Source organism: Melopsittacus undulatus, chromosome 20 (assembly GCF_012275295.1).
Source record: "Melopsittacus undulatus isolate bMelUnd1 chromosome 20, bMelUnd1.mat.Z, whole genome shotgun sequence".
NCBI classification, from domain to species: domain Eukaryota; kingdom Metazoa; phylum Chordata; class Aves; order Psittaciformes; family Psittaculidae; genus Melopsittacus; species Melopsittacus undulatus.
The window spans coordinates 1883953-1900481 of NC_047546.1; the positions used below are offsets into that span (position 1 = coordinate 1883953).

General features: G+C 59.9%; 2 protein-coding genes across 5 annotated transcripts; both read left to right on the top strand.

The window, feature by feature from the left end:
- Window positions 1–143: 143 nt before the first annotated feature.
- ANKRD35 (ankyrin repeat domain 35) lies at window positions 144–6766 on the top strand. 3 transcript variants are annotated; one of them, XM_034071109.1, is made up of 12 exons: window positions 144–283; window positions 1332–1462; window positions 1551–1639; window positions 2496–2560; window positions 2824–2881; window positions 2993–3072; window positions 3146–3252; window positions 3604–3779; window positions 4649–6030; window positions 6302–6391; window positions 6470–6535; window positions 6635–6766. In XM_034071109.1, exons 1-12 carry the CDS (start codon window positions 245–247, stop codon window positions 6692–6694), a joined length of 2343 nt encoding a protein of 780 aa, XP_033927000.1. In that variant the 5' UTR covers window positions 144–244; the 3' UTR covers window positions 6695–6766. The 3 variants fall into 3 exon arrangements, with proteins under 3 accessions (XP_033927000.1, XP_033927001.1, XP_033927002.1); XM_034071110.1 differs by having other exon boundaries at window positions 4652–6030; XM_034071111.1 differs by having other exon boundaries at window positions 3002–3072.
- Window positions 6767–7854: 1088 nt separating this feature from the next.
- Window positions 7855–16473, top strand: PIAS3 (protein inhibitor of activated STAT 3). 2 transcript variants are annotated; one of them, XM_034071113.1, is made up of 15 exons: window positions 7855–7922; window positions 8980–9070; window positions 9192–9511; window positions 10100–10184; window positions 10613–10663; window positions 11178–11268; window positions 12093–12227; window positions 12802–12907; window positions 13238–13311; window positions 13676–13836; window positions 14241–14371; window positions 14589–14730; window positions 15157–15281; window positions 15484–15521; window positions 15604–16473. In XM_034071113.1, exons 3-15 carry the CDS (start codon window positions 9244–9246, stop codon window positions 15814–15816), a joined length of 1620 nt encoding a protein of 539 aa, XP_033927004.1. In that variant the 5' UTR covers window positions 7855–7922; window positions 8980–9070; window positions 9192–9243; the 3' UTR covers window positions 15817–16473. The 2 variants fall into 2 exon arrangements, with proteins under 2 accessions (XP_033927004.1, XP_033927003.1); XM_034071112.1 differs by having other exon boundaries at window positions 8980–9035.
- The last annotated feature ends 56 nt before the right edge of the window (window positions 16474–16529 follow it).

The window sequence follows — 16529 nt, forward strand, 5'->3', positions numbered from 1 at the left end:
CCAAGTGTGCCCCATAGCGGCGGGTGCTCCCCCCATGGCCCGGAGCAGGGTCACGGACACCCCCATCCCGTGTGTGGGGGGGGCCGGGGAGGGGACGGGCCAAGCCCATCCTGAGCCTCGGGCGTGCGTGGGGAGGGGCCGGGTGGAGGCTGCGCATTGGGGCTCAGCACCAGCACCCCCAGACCGCAGCGGCACCGGTTGGGGTCCGGGGGGGTCCCCGGGTCCGTGCCCCCCCCCCAGCACCATGAAGAGGATGTTCTCCTGCTCCAGCTCGCAGGTGGCGGTGAGTCCGGTGCCCCATGGCACCCATGGGTGCTGCCGTGGCAACGCCGTGGGGCTGGGTGGGAGGCAGACCCCCCCCCGGTCCCAGTTACTGGTACGATCCCAGTTCTAACCCCAGTCCCAGTCCCAGCGCTGATGCCGACTGCAGCCCAGACCCAGTGCTGGTCCTGATGCCGACTGCAGCCCAGTCCCAGTGCTGGTCCTGGTGCCCACTGCACTCCCAGTCCCAGCCCCGATGCTGGCTGAGAACCCAGTGCCAGCTCCAACCCCAATCCCAGCCTCAATCCAGCCCCAATGTTGGTGCACCCCAGACCCAAAACTGGTCCCGATTCCGGCTGCGATCCCAGTCCTGATCCCAGCTCTGGTGCCTGCTGCAAACCCAATCCCAGCCCCAGCCCTGATGCTGGCTACAACCCGACAAGGGTCCCGATTCCGGCTGCAATCCTGACCCCAATGCCAGCTACAACCCCAGTCCTGACCCCAGCCCTACAACCCCAACCTCAATCCAGCCCCCAGCTGCATTCCCAGTCCCACTTCTAGGGTGGCTGCAACCACAGCCCCGATACTGGGATGCTCGGCCCCCAGTGCCGATGCCCATTCCCAGCACTGATCCTGCTGCCAGTCCCCATTCCCAGCACTCATCCTGCTGCCGGTCCCCATTCCCAGCACTCATCCTGCTGCCTGTCCCCATTCCCAGTGCTCATCCTGCTGCCAGTCCCCATTCCCAGCACTCATCCTGGTGCCAGTCCCCATTCCCAGCACTCATCCTGCTGCCTGTCCCCATTCCCAGCACTGATCCTGCTGCCTGTCCCCATTCCCAGCACTCATCCTGCTGCCGGTCGGTGCCACCACACCCCGAGCCCGACAAACCAGCCGGGCAGGAGCAGGCTGGGACACGCTCCGGCCTCGCCTCCCCTTCCTGCCCTCGCCTGGGGCCTCATTCCCGACCCCATCCCTGATGGAGCCCCCCAAGGAGCAGGGAAACTGAGGCTCTCTCCCCGGGACCCCCCTGCCCGTGCCTCAGTTTCCCCTCTCCGGCCCCATTCCAGGTGGAAAGCTGGAACAAGCAGGACCAGAAGCTGCTGGAAGCAGTGGAGAAGGGGGATGTGGGGCGCGTGGCCTCACTTGCCGTCCGCAAGGCAGCGCGTCCTGCCAAGCTGAACGCCGTGGGGCAATCCGCGTATGTGCCGCCCCATAGGGGACACCGAGGGGGGCAATAGGGTTGGGGGGATGGAGATGGGTCATGGCCACCTCTTGTCCTCCTCCAGCTTCCACTTGGCTGCATCCAAGGGTCTCACGGAGTGTCTGACACTGCTGCTGGCACATGGGGCACCCGTCAATGAGAAGAATGATGATGGTAAGGGGGACACCCCATAGAGGGGGACACCCCATAGAGGGGAACACCCCATAGAGGGGGACACCCCATAGAGGGGAACACCCCCATAGAGGGGGACACCCCCATAGAGGGGAACACCCTATAGAGGGGGACACCCCATAGAGGGGGCACCCCCATAGAGGGGAACACCCCATAGAGGGGGACACCCCCATAGAGGGGAACACCCCCATAGAGGGGGACACCCCCATAGAGGGGAACACCCTATAGAGGGGAACACCCCATAGAGAGGTACACCCCATAGAGGGGAACACCCCATAGAGAGGTACACCCCATAGAGGGGAACACCCCATAGAGGGGAACACCCCCATAGAGAGGTACACCCCATAGAGGGGAACACCCCATAGAGAGGTACACCCCATAGAGGGGGACACCCCATAGAGAGGTACACCCCATAGAGGGGGACACCCCATAGAGGGGAACACCCCCATAGAGAGGTACACCCCATAGAGGGGAACACCCCATAGAGGGGAACACCCCATAGAGGGGGCACCCCCATAGAGGGGAACACCCCATAGAGGGGAACACCCCATAGAGGGGGACACCCCATAGAGGGGGCACCCCCATAGAGGGGAACACCCCATAGAGGGGAACACCCCATAGAGGGGAACACCCCATGCAGCCGGTGTCCGGTCCCTGTGTGGTGGTGATGCTGATGGGCTGAGTGTGCCCCAGATCCTGCACCAGAGGCTGCAAGCTCCGGGGGGCAGCACCCCTGTCCTGCTGTGCTATGGGGTGATGTCCCCAAGGGGGGTGTCCCCTGGGGTTGGGGGCTCACCCCATGGGTGCTGGTGCCCAGCCCTAGGGTGTCTCCTTGCAGGCAGCACCGCTCTGCACCTGGCTACCATTGCCTGCCAGCCCCAGTGTGTGAAGGTCCTGCTGCAGGTACAGGGATGGGGATGGGGATAGGGACAAGAACAGGGCTGGGGATGCAAAGGGGATGGGGACAGGGATGAGGATGGGGACAAGAAAAGGGTTGGGGATGCAAAGGGGATGGGGATAGGGATGAGGATGGGGACAAGAAAAGGGTTGGGGATGCAAAGGGGATGGGGATGAGGATGGGGACAAGAGCAGGGCTGGGGATGCAAAGGGGATGGGGACAGGGATGAGGATGGGGACAAGGAGCTGTCTGCTTTGTCCCCCTCCAGTACGGTGCCAACGAGGGCCATGTGGATGGGCAGAGCCGAACCCCCCTGCACTGGGCTGGTGAGTGAACCAGGCTGGGCTGGGCTGGGGGTTCCTGAAGGCTCATATGGGGCTGGGGACGTCCCAGTGACCCCCAAAAGAGCCGTGTCCGTCCCCCCCATACTGACCCAGCCCCTGCAGCCACCTCGGGCTGTGCCTCCAGTGTCCTCCTGCTCTGTGACCACGAGGCCGTCCTGGACGTCACCGATGCCGTAAGCAGGGACCATGGGGACATGTGGGTCCCAATGGGTGCTGGGGGGGCACTGACACCTCTTGTACCCCCAGCATGGGCAGACCCCCCTGATGCTGGCAGCAAGGGGCAACCATGCTGCCATCTGTGCCCAGCTCCTGCAGCGCGGTGCTGACCCCAACCTGATGGACAAGGAGCAGAAGTGAGTGTCTATGGGGCAGGGGACACCCGGGGTGATGGGGGCAATGGGGGGGTCTGTGCTGTGCCCCGTGTGCTCAGTGCACACTGGGGATGTCCCTGTGCACCAAGGGAAGAGGGGAGGGAAAGGGGTGGCAAGGGATGGGTTGCATTGAACCACCATCGTGTCACTGTGCCAATGGCCACCCATGCCATCATGCCACCATGTCACTATGCCATTGGGCACACACATCACCAAGCTGCTATGCCACTGGACACCCATATCACCATGCACTGGACACCCATGTCACCATGTACTGGACACCCATGTCACCATGTCACTGTACACCCATGTCACCATGTCATTGCTCCACAGCACAGCCCTGGTGCTGGCCTGCGAACACGGCAGCCTGGAGTCGGCCGAGCTGCTGCTGAGCCATGGGGCAGCCCTCGGGGACACAGGGGATGAGGAGCGATGGCACCGCCTGGAGCAGAAGATCCCAAATCCTGCCCTCCGACGGCTCCTGCGCTGCGCTCGTGGCAGAGGGGGAGGTGAGAGTCCCCTGCCCCTGTCACCCCACCACCATCACTCCATCACCATCACCCCGTCACCATCACTCCATCACCATCATCCCATCATCATCACCCCGGCACCATCATCCCATCATCATCACCCCGGCACCATCATCCTGGCACCATCACCCCATCACCATCACCCCGGCACCATCATCCCATCATCATCACCCTGGCACCACCACCCCGGCACCATCACCCCATCACCATCACCCTGGCACCATCACCCCATCACCATCATCCCATCATCATCACCCCGGCACCATCACCCCGGCACCATCACCCTGGCACCATCACCCCACCACCATCACCCCATCACCATCATCCCATCATCATCACCCCGGCACCATCACCCCATCACCATCACCCCGGCACCATCACCCCGGCACCATCACCCCACCACCATCACCCTGTCACCATCACCCCGTCACCATCACCCCATCACCATCACCCCACCACCATCACCCCGGCACCATCACCCCATCACCATCACCCCGGCACCATCACCCCGGCACCATCACCCCACCACCATCACCCCGTCACCATCATCCCGACACCATCACCCCACCACCATCACCCCACCACCATCACCCCGTCACCATCACCCCGGCACCATCACCCCGGCACCATCACCCCGTCACCATCACCCCATCACCATCACCCTGGCACCATCACCCCGTCACCATCACCCCAGCACCATCACCCCGTCACCATCACACCGTCACCATCATCCCATCTCCATCACCCCATTCCCATCACCCCAGCACCATCACCCACCATCCAGCTGCTTGTTTTAGGGGGAAAAAGGGTAAAAGCGAGACAAACGGGATCATTTCTTCCCCTCCCAGCAGAGAACGGTGCTGGCTGCACCGAGGACTCCGTGCCACAGACAGAGGGGACCCCGTGCAGTGACAGCGAGGAGGAGGAGGAGGATGAAGGCAAGGATGAAAAGCAGCAGGATGGGAGCGATGTCCAGAGGCTGCAGGAGCAGCTGGAGAGGAAAACTTGGGAATGCCAACGGCTGGAGGCTGCCTCCAACAGCATCCGGCAGCGGGTGCGGGAGCTGGCGCAGCTCCTGCCCGGAGCCGGGAATGGGATCTCGGATGAGGATGAGGATGGAGCCTGCCTGGCTCTGCTGGCGCAGCACATGGAGGAGCTGAGGAAGAGGATGGTGGCCGAAGGTGAAGGACACCAAGCGGGGGGTGCCGCTGCCCTGGTCCCGTTCCTGAGCTGGCTGCGGGATGAGTGCGTCCGGCTGCGGGAGGCGAAGGCTGGAGCCTTCATCCGGAGCAAGGGGCTGCGGAAGGAGGTGGAGGAAGCTCTGCGGAGCAAACTGCACTACGAGGTGGTGTCGGCCGAGGCCGTGCGGAGGAGCTTGGCCGCTTGGGAGAAGCTGGTGCTGGGGCTGGAGCAGGCGCTGAGCAGCGCGGATGAGACCCATGCCAAGATCCTGGAGGAATCCCGAGTCCTGCTGGGAGCCCTCGGGGATCCCAATGGGATGACGGCTCCTTCCCAAGGCCCCGAGGCGGCTCCGGGTGGGAAGAGCCGGGAGGAGCCGCAGGGATGTGGGGAGATGCAGGAGCTGAAGGAGAACAACGGGATGCTCCTGGCGGAGCTGGCGCGGCTGGGCCGGGAACGGGAGCGGCTGCAGGAGGAGCTGCGGGCGCTGCGGGAGCAGGAGCCGGGGGGAGCCGCACACGGGGGGGTGCGGAGGCTGCTGCGGGAGCTGGAGCTGCTGCGGGATGGGATGGGTGAGAGGATGCAGGATGCGGCCGGGGATGCGGGGACCGGCATCGTGCGGGAGCTGCAGCACAAACTGGACGCACTGGTGCGGTCCCAGCGGGAGGCTCTGGAGCTGCTCACGGAGATGGAGGCGGAGGGAGCCCCGGCTGAGCCCCCGGTCCTGGCCGAGCTGCGGGAGGCGGTGGCGGAGCTGGTGCGGGACACGGAGCCCTCCGTGCCCCCGGCTCTGCAGCGCTTGGTCCGCATCGTGTCCGCTCTACGGGACCGGAGCATCCCTCCGGGGGCAGCGGAGGCCGAGGCCGAGCGCTGGAGGGAGGCGGCGGCCGAAGAGGAGAGGGCCAAGGAGGAGGCGCTGGCTCTGGCGGAGGAACGGGAACGGGAGCTGCGGGAGCTGCGGGAGAGGGCGGACGGGATGGAGCGGAGCCTCGGCAGCCTCCGGGACAGGGCAGCGGAGCTCGCCAGGGCCTGCCGGGACAAGGACGGGAAGGTGAGGCCGGCACCGGCCCCTTCCCACCGCCGTTCCCCTCCCACCGCCATTCCCTTCCCATTGCCATTCCCTTCCCATTGCCATTCCCTTCCCATCACCATCCTCTTCCTGAGGCTGTCCCCACCATTATCCCTATCGTCATTCCCATCCCATCCTCCTCCCCCTTCTATATCCACCCTATTGCCTTCCCATCCCTGTAACAGTTCCCTTCCCATTGCCATTCCCTTCTCATCCCTCTCCCCATTGCCAACCCTTCCCATCCCTATCCCAGATGAAGAAGCTGCTCATGGAGACGGAGAAGCTCTCGGCCGAGGTGCTGGGGCTCCGCAGCCAGAGCGCCCGGCTCCAGCTCCAACTAGAGGTGGGTACCAGCACCCACGGTCCCCTCGGTCCCAGCATCCCAGCCCCACATCCTCCTCTTCCTCCTCCTCCTTCCCAGGTCCAGCAGAAGAACCACAGGGACATCGTGGCCATCTATAGGACCCATCTGCTCAACGCTGCCCAGGTGGGATCCCGTATCCCTGGCCCCAGGGGAGCAATTCCAGCTGGAATGTTGGGCATTATGGAGCTCAGCACCCACTTGGGGTCCCCGTTCCTCCCGCAGGGATTCATGGATGAGGGGGTGCACGCCATGCTGCTGCGCATCCTGCGCACCCAGGGCTGAGGGGCAGGATCGGCCCCATGGCTTCCACTGAGGCATTAAATGGGCCAAGCTGCCTGGTCCCATCCCGTGTTCCCTGTCCCTGGCTGCAGCGTGAGGGTCCTGGGAGCAAAGGTCCTGCTCCATGGGGGTACCCGGTGTGGGTTTGGGAGCCAGGCAGGGATGGGCATGAATAGGACTGATCCCATAGAGTGCCATATAGCACCAAGTCCCCATAGAGCCCCAAAGAGCCTCATACAGAGCCCCATAGAGCTTCATACAGAGCCCCACAGAGTGAATGTCCCCATATAGATCCATATAGCTACATATAGCCCCACACAGCCCCATATATCTCCATACAGCCTCGTATAGCCTCACACAGCTCCATACAACTCCATACAGCCCCAGATAGCCCCATATAACAGTAGTCCCCATACAGCCCCACACAGTCCCATATAGCCCCAGCCCCATACAGCCCCATTCAGCCCCATACAGGTCCATACAGCTCATGCAGCCTCATACAGCTCATTCAGCCCCATACAGCCCCATACAGCCCCATACAGCCCCATACAGCCCCATACAGCTCATACAGCCTCATAGAGCTCATACACCCCCACACAGGCCCATACAGCCCCATTCAGCTCCATACAGCTCATACAGCCCCATACAGCCCCATTCAGCTCCATACAGATCATACAGCCGCATACAGCCCCACACAGCTCATTCAGCTCCATACAGCCCCATAAAGCCCTATACAGCTCATACAGCCCCATACAGCCCCATACAGCTCATACAGCCCCATATAGTTCATACAGCCCCATACAGCCCCATTCAGCCCCATACAGCTCCATACAGCTCATAGAGCCCCATACAGCCCCATACAGCTCCATACAGCTCATACAGCCCCATATAGTTCATACAGCCCCATACAGCCCCATTCAGCCCCATACAGCTCATGCAGCCCCATACAGCCCCATACAGCTCCATACAGCTCATAGAGCCCCATACAGCCCCATACAGCTCATAGAGCCCCATACAGCCCCATACAACCCCATTCAGCCCCATAGGAGTCTACAGCCCCCCACCAATTCCATCCCGGGGGCGGGGCGAGTGGGCGTGGCGAGCGGCAGAGGGGCGGGGCCAAAAGGGGAAATGGGCGGGACCATGAGGGAAGTAGGCGTGGTCTGTCCGCGCATGCTCAGTGCTGCGCGGCGATGCTCCGTGTCCCAAGATGGCGGCGGCGGAGATAAAGGTGCTGTGGGAGGTGGCAGGAACCTATAGCGGGGCTGGGGTTGGCTATGGGACCCATAGCGGGTGTTGTGTGGGGCTATGGGACCCATAGCGGGTGTTGTGTGGGGCTGTGGGGCCAATACCGGGTGTTGTGTGGGGCTATGGGACCCATAGCGGGTGTTGTGTGGGGCTGTGGGGCCAATACCGGGTGTTGTGTGGGGCTGTGGGACCCATAGCGGGTGTTGTGTGGGGCTGTGGGGCCAATACCGGGTGTTGTGTGGGGCTGTGGGACCCATAGCGGGTGTTGTGTGGGGCTATGGACCCATAGCGGGTGTTGTGTGGGGCTGTGGGACCCATAGCGGGTGTTGTGTGGGGCTGTGGGACCCATAGCGGGTGTTGTGTGGGGCTATAGGACCCGTAGCGGGTGTTGTGTGGGGCTACGGGACCCATAGCGGGTGTTGTGTGGGGCTGTGGGACCCATAGCGGGTGTTGTGTGGGGCTATGGGACCCATAGCGGGTGTTGTGTGGGGCTGTGGGACCCATAGCGGGTGTTGTGTGGGGCTATGGGACCTATAGCGGGTGTTGTGTGGGGCTATGGGACCCATAGCGGGTGTTGTGTGGGGCTATGGACCCATAGCGGGTGTTGTGTGGGGCTATAGGACCCGTAGCGGGTGTTGTGTGGGGCTGTGGGACCCGTAGCGGGTGTTGTGTGGGGCTGTGGGACCCGTAGCGGGTGTTGTGTGGGGCTATGGGACCTATAGCGGGTGTTGTGTGGGGCTGTGGGACCCATAGCGGGTGTTGTGTGGGGCTACGGGACCCATAGCGGGTGTTGTGTGGGGCTGTGGGACCCGTAGCGGGTGTTGTGTGGGGCTATGGACCCATAGCGGGTGTTGTGTGGGGCTGTGGGACCCATAGCGGGTGTTGTGTGGGGCTGTGGGACCCATAGCGGGTGTTGTGTGGGGCTATGGGACCCATGGTGAGTGCTCTGTGGGGCTGTGGGGGGGCTCTGGGGGGCTCAGCCCCATAGAGCAGAGGGGAGTGTGGGTCAGGCTCTCATCCCTCTCTTCTTGTTCCCTTAGGAATGGGACCGTGTCCCCTCCATTGCCCTCCTCTGGAACATGGAATTCCCACCCTGGTAATCCCAAAGCTGCTTTGTCTCCCTGGAATGAGGTTTGGGATGGACACAGCCCCACTGTGTCCCCAGTGGCCATAAAGGGGATATAGAGGCCCCATAGGAATCCCATGTGGAATCCTATGGAGCTCCGGTAACACTTCCATTGTTCCCTTGCAGTGCATGGTGCTGAGCTCCGGGAATTCCAGCCTGGAATGACACAGGAGCCCCCATGAAGATCAAGGAGCTCTACAGGAGGAGGTTCCCCCGCAAGCCCCCAGCCCCATCCCACCTCCCCATGCTCCACACCGCAGAGGGGCAGCTTCCCTATGGACACAGCTCCGGCCCCATGGCATTCCCGGCTCCGAGGCCTGGAGCCAAGCAGGAGGGGGATACGGAGCACGGGACCCCCCCTGTGCACCCCCTGCACCCCGATGTCACCATGAAGAGGTTGCCCTTCTACCATGTGTATGATGAGCTGATCAAACCAACCACCTTGGGTATGTTATGGGGTGGCCTGGGGAGCGGTGGGATCATGGGATCATGGGATGGGGTTGGGATGGAGGTGTCCAGGGACACTAGGGCAGGTGGCTCCTGCCTGGCCTTGAACACCTGCCAGGGATGGGACATCCAAACCTGCTTCATTCCGATCCCAGTGGCTGTGGAATGCCAGGAATCTGGAATATGGGCAAGGCAAACTGGGAGTAGGGATGGGGGAGGACAGCAAGGGGGGGATGGGGATGAACCCCCTGCTCCCTTATGGGTGTAAGATGGGAGCTGGTTCTGGATGGGAACAGCAAGCCTGGGGATGGTCAGAATCCCATGGAATTCCTGCTGTGGTCAGGAATTCCATTCAGTGCTTGGGAAGCAAACCCCCCCCCCCCCCTTGCTGGGAATCTGTGCTTGGAGATGCTCTTTGGAGTCACCTTTGTGTCCAAGCCCCCAGGTCTTGGGTTTTCCTGCTGGAGATAGGGATAGGGATGGAATATCCACTTGGATAACCGTGGCTCCCAGTTCATCCTGGCCATGGACTGGGCCCTGCTTTGGTGTCCCTATGGATTTGAGGTCAATTCCCATCTGTTTTCCAGCCTCCAGCAGCAGCCAGCGCTTCGAGGAGGCTCATTTCACCTTCGCCCTCACCCCCCAGCAGGTCCAGCAGATCCTCACATCCCGGTGAGTGAAATCTGGGAATGCCATAATGGGCTCCAAGGATTCCAGCTCCTCCAGGCAGGATCTGCAGCAAGGATGCTGGTGGTGGCATCCCAAAGGCTGCAGCAGGAAGGGGTTTGGGGGATTTCTCTCCTTTTCCCATCACTTTTGCAGCTGTTTGATGAGGTTTGCTTGGGAATTCTGCCTGTGGGTCCATGTGGATTTACCCTTTAGCTGCACTGGGTTTATTCATCACCCAAGTGGTGGCATCATGGAATAATCCCCATGGAATTTGGGGTCAAAGGGACCTTAAAACTCATCTAAAACCACCTTCCCGGAGCTCAGGTTGCTCCAAGCCCATTCCAGGCTTTGGGATGGAGCAGCCACAATGGGACTCAATGTCCTGCTATGGGGTTTTGCTGCCCCACTGAAGCCCTTCTCTTCTCTTGCAGAGATCTCCTTCCGGGTGCCAAGTGTGACTACACCATCCAGGTGCAGTTGAGGTGAGGGAATGCCATCCTTTGGGATGCATCCCATCAGCATGGGGATGGTTCCATGGTTCCCAAGGCTCAGGATGTGCCTCTTGCCATGCTCTGGGTGGCAGGGATGGAGGGTTTTCCAAGAGGAAGCTTCCCAAGGAAGCAAACCTCCATGTGGGATGTGATGGGAACCATCCCTTCCTTCCTGCTCTGTGTGTTCCCATGTTCCCAAGCACTCCCAGGTGCCTGTGGCTCCGGGTCCTGCTCCAGCACTGGGCTATGGTGGGATTTAGGGATCAGACACATTGGACAGGAACCCAGAGCCTTGGGATGGAGCAGGATTAGGACTTGCAGGGGATGCCAACACAGCAGAGAAGCCCTTGAAGTCATTGGTGGTGGAATAGGGTTTGAAGTACATATGGGGCTGCTCACTTCCCATTTCCAGCCCTGGATCCATTCTGCTTGGGGGAAAAGGGATTTGTGCTCAGCAAAGGGAAGTTTGGGAATGTCACCTCTCACTGAGCTCTTCCTCCTTTAGGTTCTGCTTGTGTGAAACCAGCTGCCCCCAGGAAGATCACTTCCCTCCTAACTTATTTGTCAAGGTCAATGGCAAACTCTGCCCCCTGCCCGTGAGTACATCTTCCTGCTGGATCTTCCCTTGGGAAAAGCTGGGATCCATGGAATGGCACCTTCAGTGCATGGAGATGGCTCCAGGAGACCTGAGAGGGGCTTGGGATGAGGGATGGAGAGGTGGGACAAGGGGAATGGCTTGAACCTGGCCTGTGCTGGGGTTGGTCTCACACTGGGATTCCTTCCTCATGCTATGGGCATTAAATGGACCATTTATCCCTCATTCCTTAAGCAGTCAGAGGATCCTGAAATGGTTTAGGTTGGAAAGGGCCTTAAGATCATCCATAATGGGCAGGGATGCTTTACACTAATCCAGGTTGCTCCAAGCCCCATCCAACCTTGGGATGGGGCAGCCACAGCTTCTCCAAGCACCCTCTGGGCTCCAGGGATGGAGCATCCACAATCCTAACATCCCATTAGGAATGAATAACAAGGCCTATGAATACTTTGGGATCTGTAGAGCAATTCCCAGAGCTCTAAAGCATGACTTGCAATACATCCTGAGGGATGGGATGGGGGCTGGAGACCCCATAGGTGGCTTTATGGCCTCATTGGGTGCAGCTCTGGTGCCCTCAACACAAGGAGGATGTGGAGCTGTTGGAGTGAGCCCAGAGGAGGCCACAGGGATGAGCAGGGACTGGAGCAGCTTCCAGGGAGCCAGACTGGGAACACTGGGGCTGGAGAAGGGAAGCCTCATGGAGCAACCTGCCCATTGGAACGGGATGATCTTAAGCTCCTTCCCATCCCATCCTGGGGTGTTGGAGGTGCCCATTGGTGTCCTTGGCACCATGGGGAGGGTTCACTCGATGCCTCTGCCCCATAGGGTTACCTGCCCCCCAACAAGAGTGGTGCTGAACCCAAGCGGCCCAACCGGCCAGTGAACATCACCCCCCTGGCAAGGCTCTCGGCCACCGTCCCCAACAGCCTCGTGGTCAACTGGTCCTCGGAGCTGGGCCGGGTGAGTGGCCATGAGCCATAGGGATGGGCATGATCCATAGGGATGGGCTGTGATCCATAGGGATGGGCTGTGATCCATAGGGATGGGCCCTGATCCATAGGGACGGGCAGTGATCCATAGGGATGGGCTGTGATCCATAGGGATGGGCCGTGATCCATAGGGATGGGCATGATCCATAGGGATGGGCATGATCCATAGGGATGGGCTGTGATCCATAGGGACGGGCAGTGATCCATAGGGATGGGCTGTGATCCATAGGGATGGGCAGTGATCCATAGGGATGGGCAGTGATCCATAGGGATGGGCTGTGATCCATAGGGATGGGCCGTGATCCATAGGGATGGGCTGTGATCCATAGGGATGGGCCGTGATCCATAGGGATGGGCATGATCCATAGGGATGGGCTGTGATCCATAGGGATGGGCCGTGATCCATAGGGATGGGCATGATCCATAGGGATGGGCTGTGATCCATAGGGACGGGCAGTGATCCATAGGGACGGGCAGTGATCCATAGGGACGGGCTGTGATCCATAGGGATGTGCCGGCATCCTGAGCAGGGCTGTCTCCAACAGAGCTACTCGCTGTCCGTGTACCTGGTGAAGCAGCTGACGGCTGTGATGCTGCTGCAGAAGCTCCGGGCCAAGGGCATCCGGAACCCAGATCATTCCCGAGCCCTCAGTAAGTCCCCATTGGGTTTTCCCAGCTTGACAGCCTGGCTTGGGAGTTGTGCCCACGTGGGTGTTACACTGGGTTCACTCACCCCACTAACACATGCTGGTATCCTGGCATCCCCATGGAATTCGGGTTGGAAGGGACCTTAAAGCTAATCCAAAGCCACCTTCCCCTAGAGCAGGTTGCTCCAAGCCCCATCCAACCTTATGGCCTTGGGCTGGGGCATGCACAGCTCCCATGGCCACGCAGGTGATGCAGGATGCTCCAGCCCCTGTGTATGTGATGCTGCGTGTCCCAGGTGATGACAGGAGACCCTTCTCTCCCCTCTTGTTGCAGTCAAGGAAAAGCTAACTGCTGACCCCGACAGTGAGATAGCCACAACCAGCTTACGTGTGTCCCTGCTGTGTCCAGTAGGTCTCTACCTTTATGTTCCTCTTCTCTTGGCCTCTGCAAAGAGCTTTCTGCTTTGAGCTTAAGCACTGTGTAGGTGCTGCTGCAGCCCTGCTTTGGTAGCACAGGAGCCAGCTTTGAGGCCCAGGGCAAGCAAACCTGCTGCTCTTTCACACAGCCTCCTGGGGAGCCTCTCTCTGCCTTCCCCTTCACTCTTAGCATGTGCAATGAGCTTCCAAAGGCACCTGTTCCTCAGGGAAAGCTTTTCTCTCCCCTATTAACTCCTTGGACACTGATCTTAGGTCAATTGGGCAGGGGCAAGATGGGAATTGGCCCTGGTAAGAGGCTGGATAACCCCCCTGAGCTCCTGTCTCTTGTCCTCAGCTGGGGAAGATGAGGCTGAGGGTGCCCTGCAGAGCCACCACCTGCAGCCACCTGCAGTGCTTCGATGCAGCCCTATACCTGCAGATGAATGAGAAGAAGCCCACCTGGACCTGTCCTGTGTGTGACCAGAAAGCCCCATACGACGACCTGATCATCGATGGGTGAGCTTGAGGGCTCCTTCTGCAGGGTCAGTGGGAGGAATAATGTGGGATGTGAGTCCATTCCCTAAACTGATCCCATCTGGAGAGGTTTGTCCCAAAGAACAAGAAGCTTTTGTCACAATCATTGTACATCCTAAAGTTAACCTGCAGGTGATGCTGGCCTGGGGGGTTAACTCCCTGTACCCCTTGAGCTCCTGAGCTCCATCAGTTCTACTCCAGAATCATGGAATCCTGGAATGATCTGGGTGGGAAGTGACATTAAAGCTCATGGAAACCATGGGACACCTTCCACTAGAGCCTTATCCAGCCCAGCCTTGAGCACTGGCAGGGATGGGGCAGGTTAAAGCCATTCCTTGTCTCATCCCTGCAGGATTCCATGGGGTGTTTGTGCTCTCTCCTGACAGGTTGTTCATGGAAATCCTCAACTCCTGCACAGACTGTGATGAGATCCAGTTCATGGAGGACGGCTCCTGGTGCCCCATGAAGCTGGAGAAGCAGGAGATGGGCCAGACCTCCGTGCTGAGTGCCATTGAGGGTATGGGGACTCTTTCCTCACCAGTCCCTTGGCTGGGATGCCAAACACAATCCCAACCCTTGGAGCATCCCCCAGTCCGGGTGGGAGGGAGATAAAGTATGGGATTGAACTGAAGGCAGCAGGAGCACGAGCGGCTCTGTGCTGGGAGCAGCAGGAAAGGCACCGGCTCCTGTTGGGACTGGGGGCTCCAGGTCTGACCCCGGCTCTTCCCTTGCAGCCACTCCCGCTGTGGTCCCCAGGCCCCAGGCAGACGTCATTGACCTGACCAGGGACTCGTCCGATGAGGATGAGGAGGCACCGGAGGAGGCACCGGCAGCCAAGAGGCAGCGGCCGCTGAGCAGCAGCACCGGACACAAGGGGTGAGTGGGGACGGCCCTGGATGCACCTCTGTCATGCTCATTCCCTGCTCATACCCTGTTCATTCCCTGCTCACTCCTTGCTCACCTCCTGCTCGTTCCCTGTTCATTCCCTGTTCACCTCCTGCTCATTCCCTGTTCACCTCCTGCTCATACCCTGCTCATTCCCTGCTCCCTCCCTGCTCACCTCCTGCTCATTCCCTGCTCACCTCCTGCTCATTCCCTGCTCACCTCCTGCTCATTCCCTGCTCACTCCTTGATCACCTCCTGCTCATTCCCTGCTCCCTCCCTGCTCACCCCCTGCTCACTCCCCTCCCCACCTGCAGCTCTCAGGACTCACTCCCTATGGGCTGTGGCACCACAGGGGCAGCTCCTGCATCCTCCCAGTCTGCTCCCAGTGATGCTCATTGTGTCCCTGCTGTGTTCCAGGGTGCTGAGCATCCAGCCCCGGCCATCCTCTGTGCTCCGGAGCGCTCCCATGGCATCCCTGGGCAGGGACTACAGCTCCAGCCTCCCCGTTCCCGACTTCCACCCTTCCTACTCGGAGCTGGCAGGTAACAACAGACCCCTCTGGCTGCAGGTACCATCCCCTCGGGCAGGTTAAAGCCATTCCCCCTTGTCCCATCCCTTATCCAAAGCCCTTCCAGCTTTTGGGAGCTGTCAGGATGGTAGGATCCCATTGAGAAGGGGCTGGACCCATTAGAATTGCCTCCCCCCTTCCCACTGGAAGTTTATTCCCCTGTTTTCCTGTTCTAGGTCTGGAGTTGTTTTCCTTCCTTCCAAGTGAAAATCAGGTATATTTGGGTGGTGGCTTTGGGAAGCTCTGGGATGGGGTTTTATGGGTACCAAGAGCTGAGGTATTCCCGTTCCTTGCAGCATTACAGCCCTTCAGTCATCACCTCCCTGCAGGAGCAGGATGCCCTCAGGCATCTCTTCCCATATGGAAGCACTTCCAGGCCTTTCCTTGGTGTCACCCCCATGTCCATGGCCGGATCCCATCAAACCAGTAGCATCGTGGCCACGAGCACACTCCAGAGCAGCCCCACAGCACAGCCGGGATGCAGATCGGACATCATTGCCCTGGATTGAGCAGCATTCCTGCTGGGAATAGATGGGATGCGAGGCCAAGGCCTGGCCTTAGGGATTGGCTTCTCCAGGTGGGACCTGACCACTGCTGGTGAACACTGTATCCACTGGGATTGGGATGCTCGGATGGGAAGTGCCTCTTCCCAAGGGTTAAAGCAAACCCCCTGACTTTGGAAGCAGCATCATCAGCCTGGTTCTATCCCATGTGATTTCTCTATAGAGCTCCAAGAATTCCAGCTGGGAAGAAACCCTCCTTTTTAAGGGAAGCAGCCTATGGGAAAGGCTGGGATGAAGCCGGAGCCTGATCCCTCCAGTGCTATTCCCATGGATTCTTAGAAAGCCAAACCTGCCTTTTTTCCACTCTTTTTGTACCTCCTTTTTTACCTCCTTCCAGCTTGGAGCTGGTCAGGGAACACACACAGGATCTATAATTACAGCTGCATGGATAGTTCCCAAGTTTTCCCCTGTTTTCCCTATGGACACAGGGATAACTGAGGGTGATGTTGCCCAGGTTATCTATGGACTGGATTTGGGTTGTGGCTCCTGGAATTCCAAGTGGTGTGTTTTTGGGATGGGTGAGCAGGATTCCACTGGGATGAGGCCTTGTGGCCCAGGTGCTGTGGGTGCTTCCATGCAATAAAGGTATGAAATCCATTGGGAGCTGGTGCTGTGCAGCAAGAGCCCAACTGGCATGGTGGGAAAGGTTGGGAATGTCA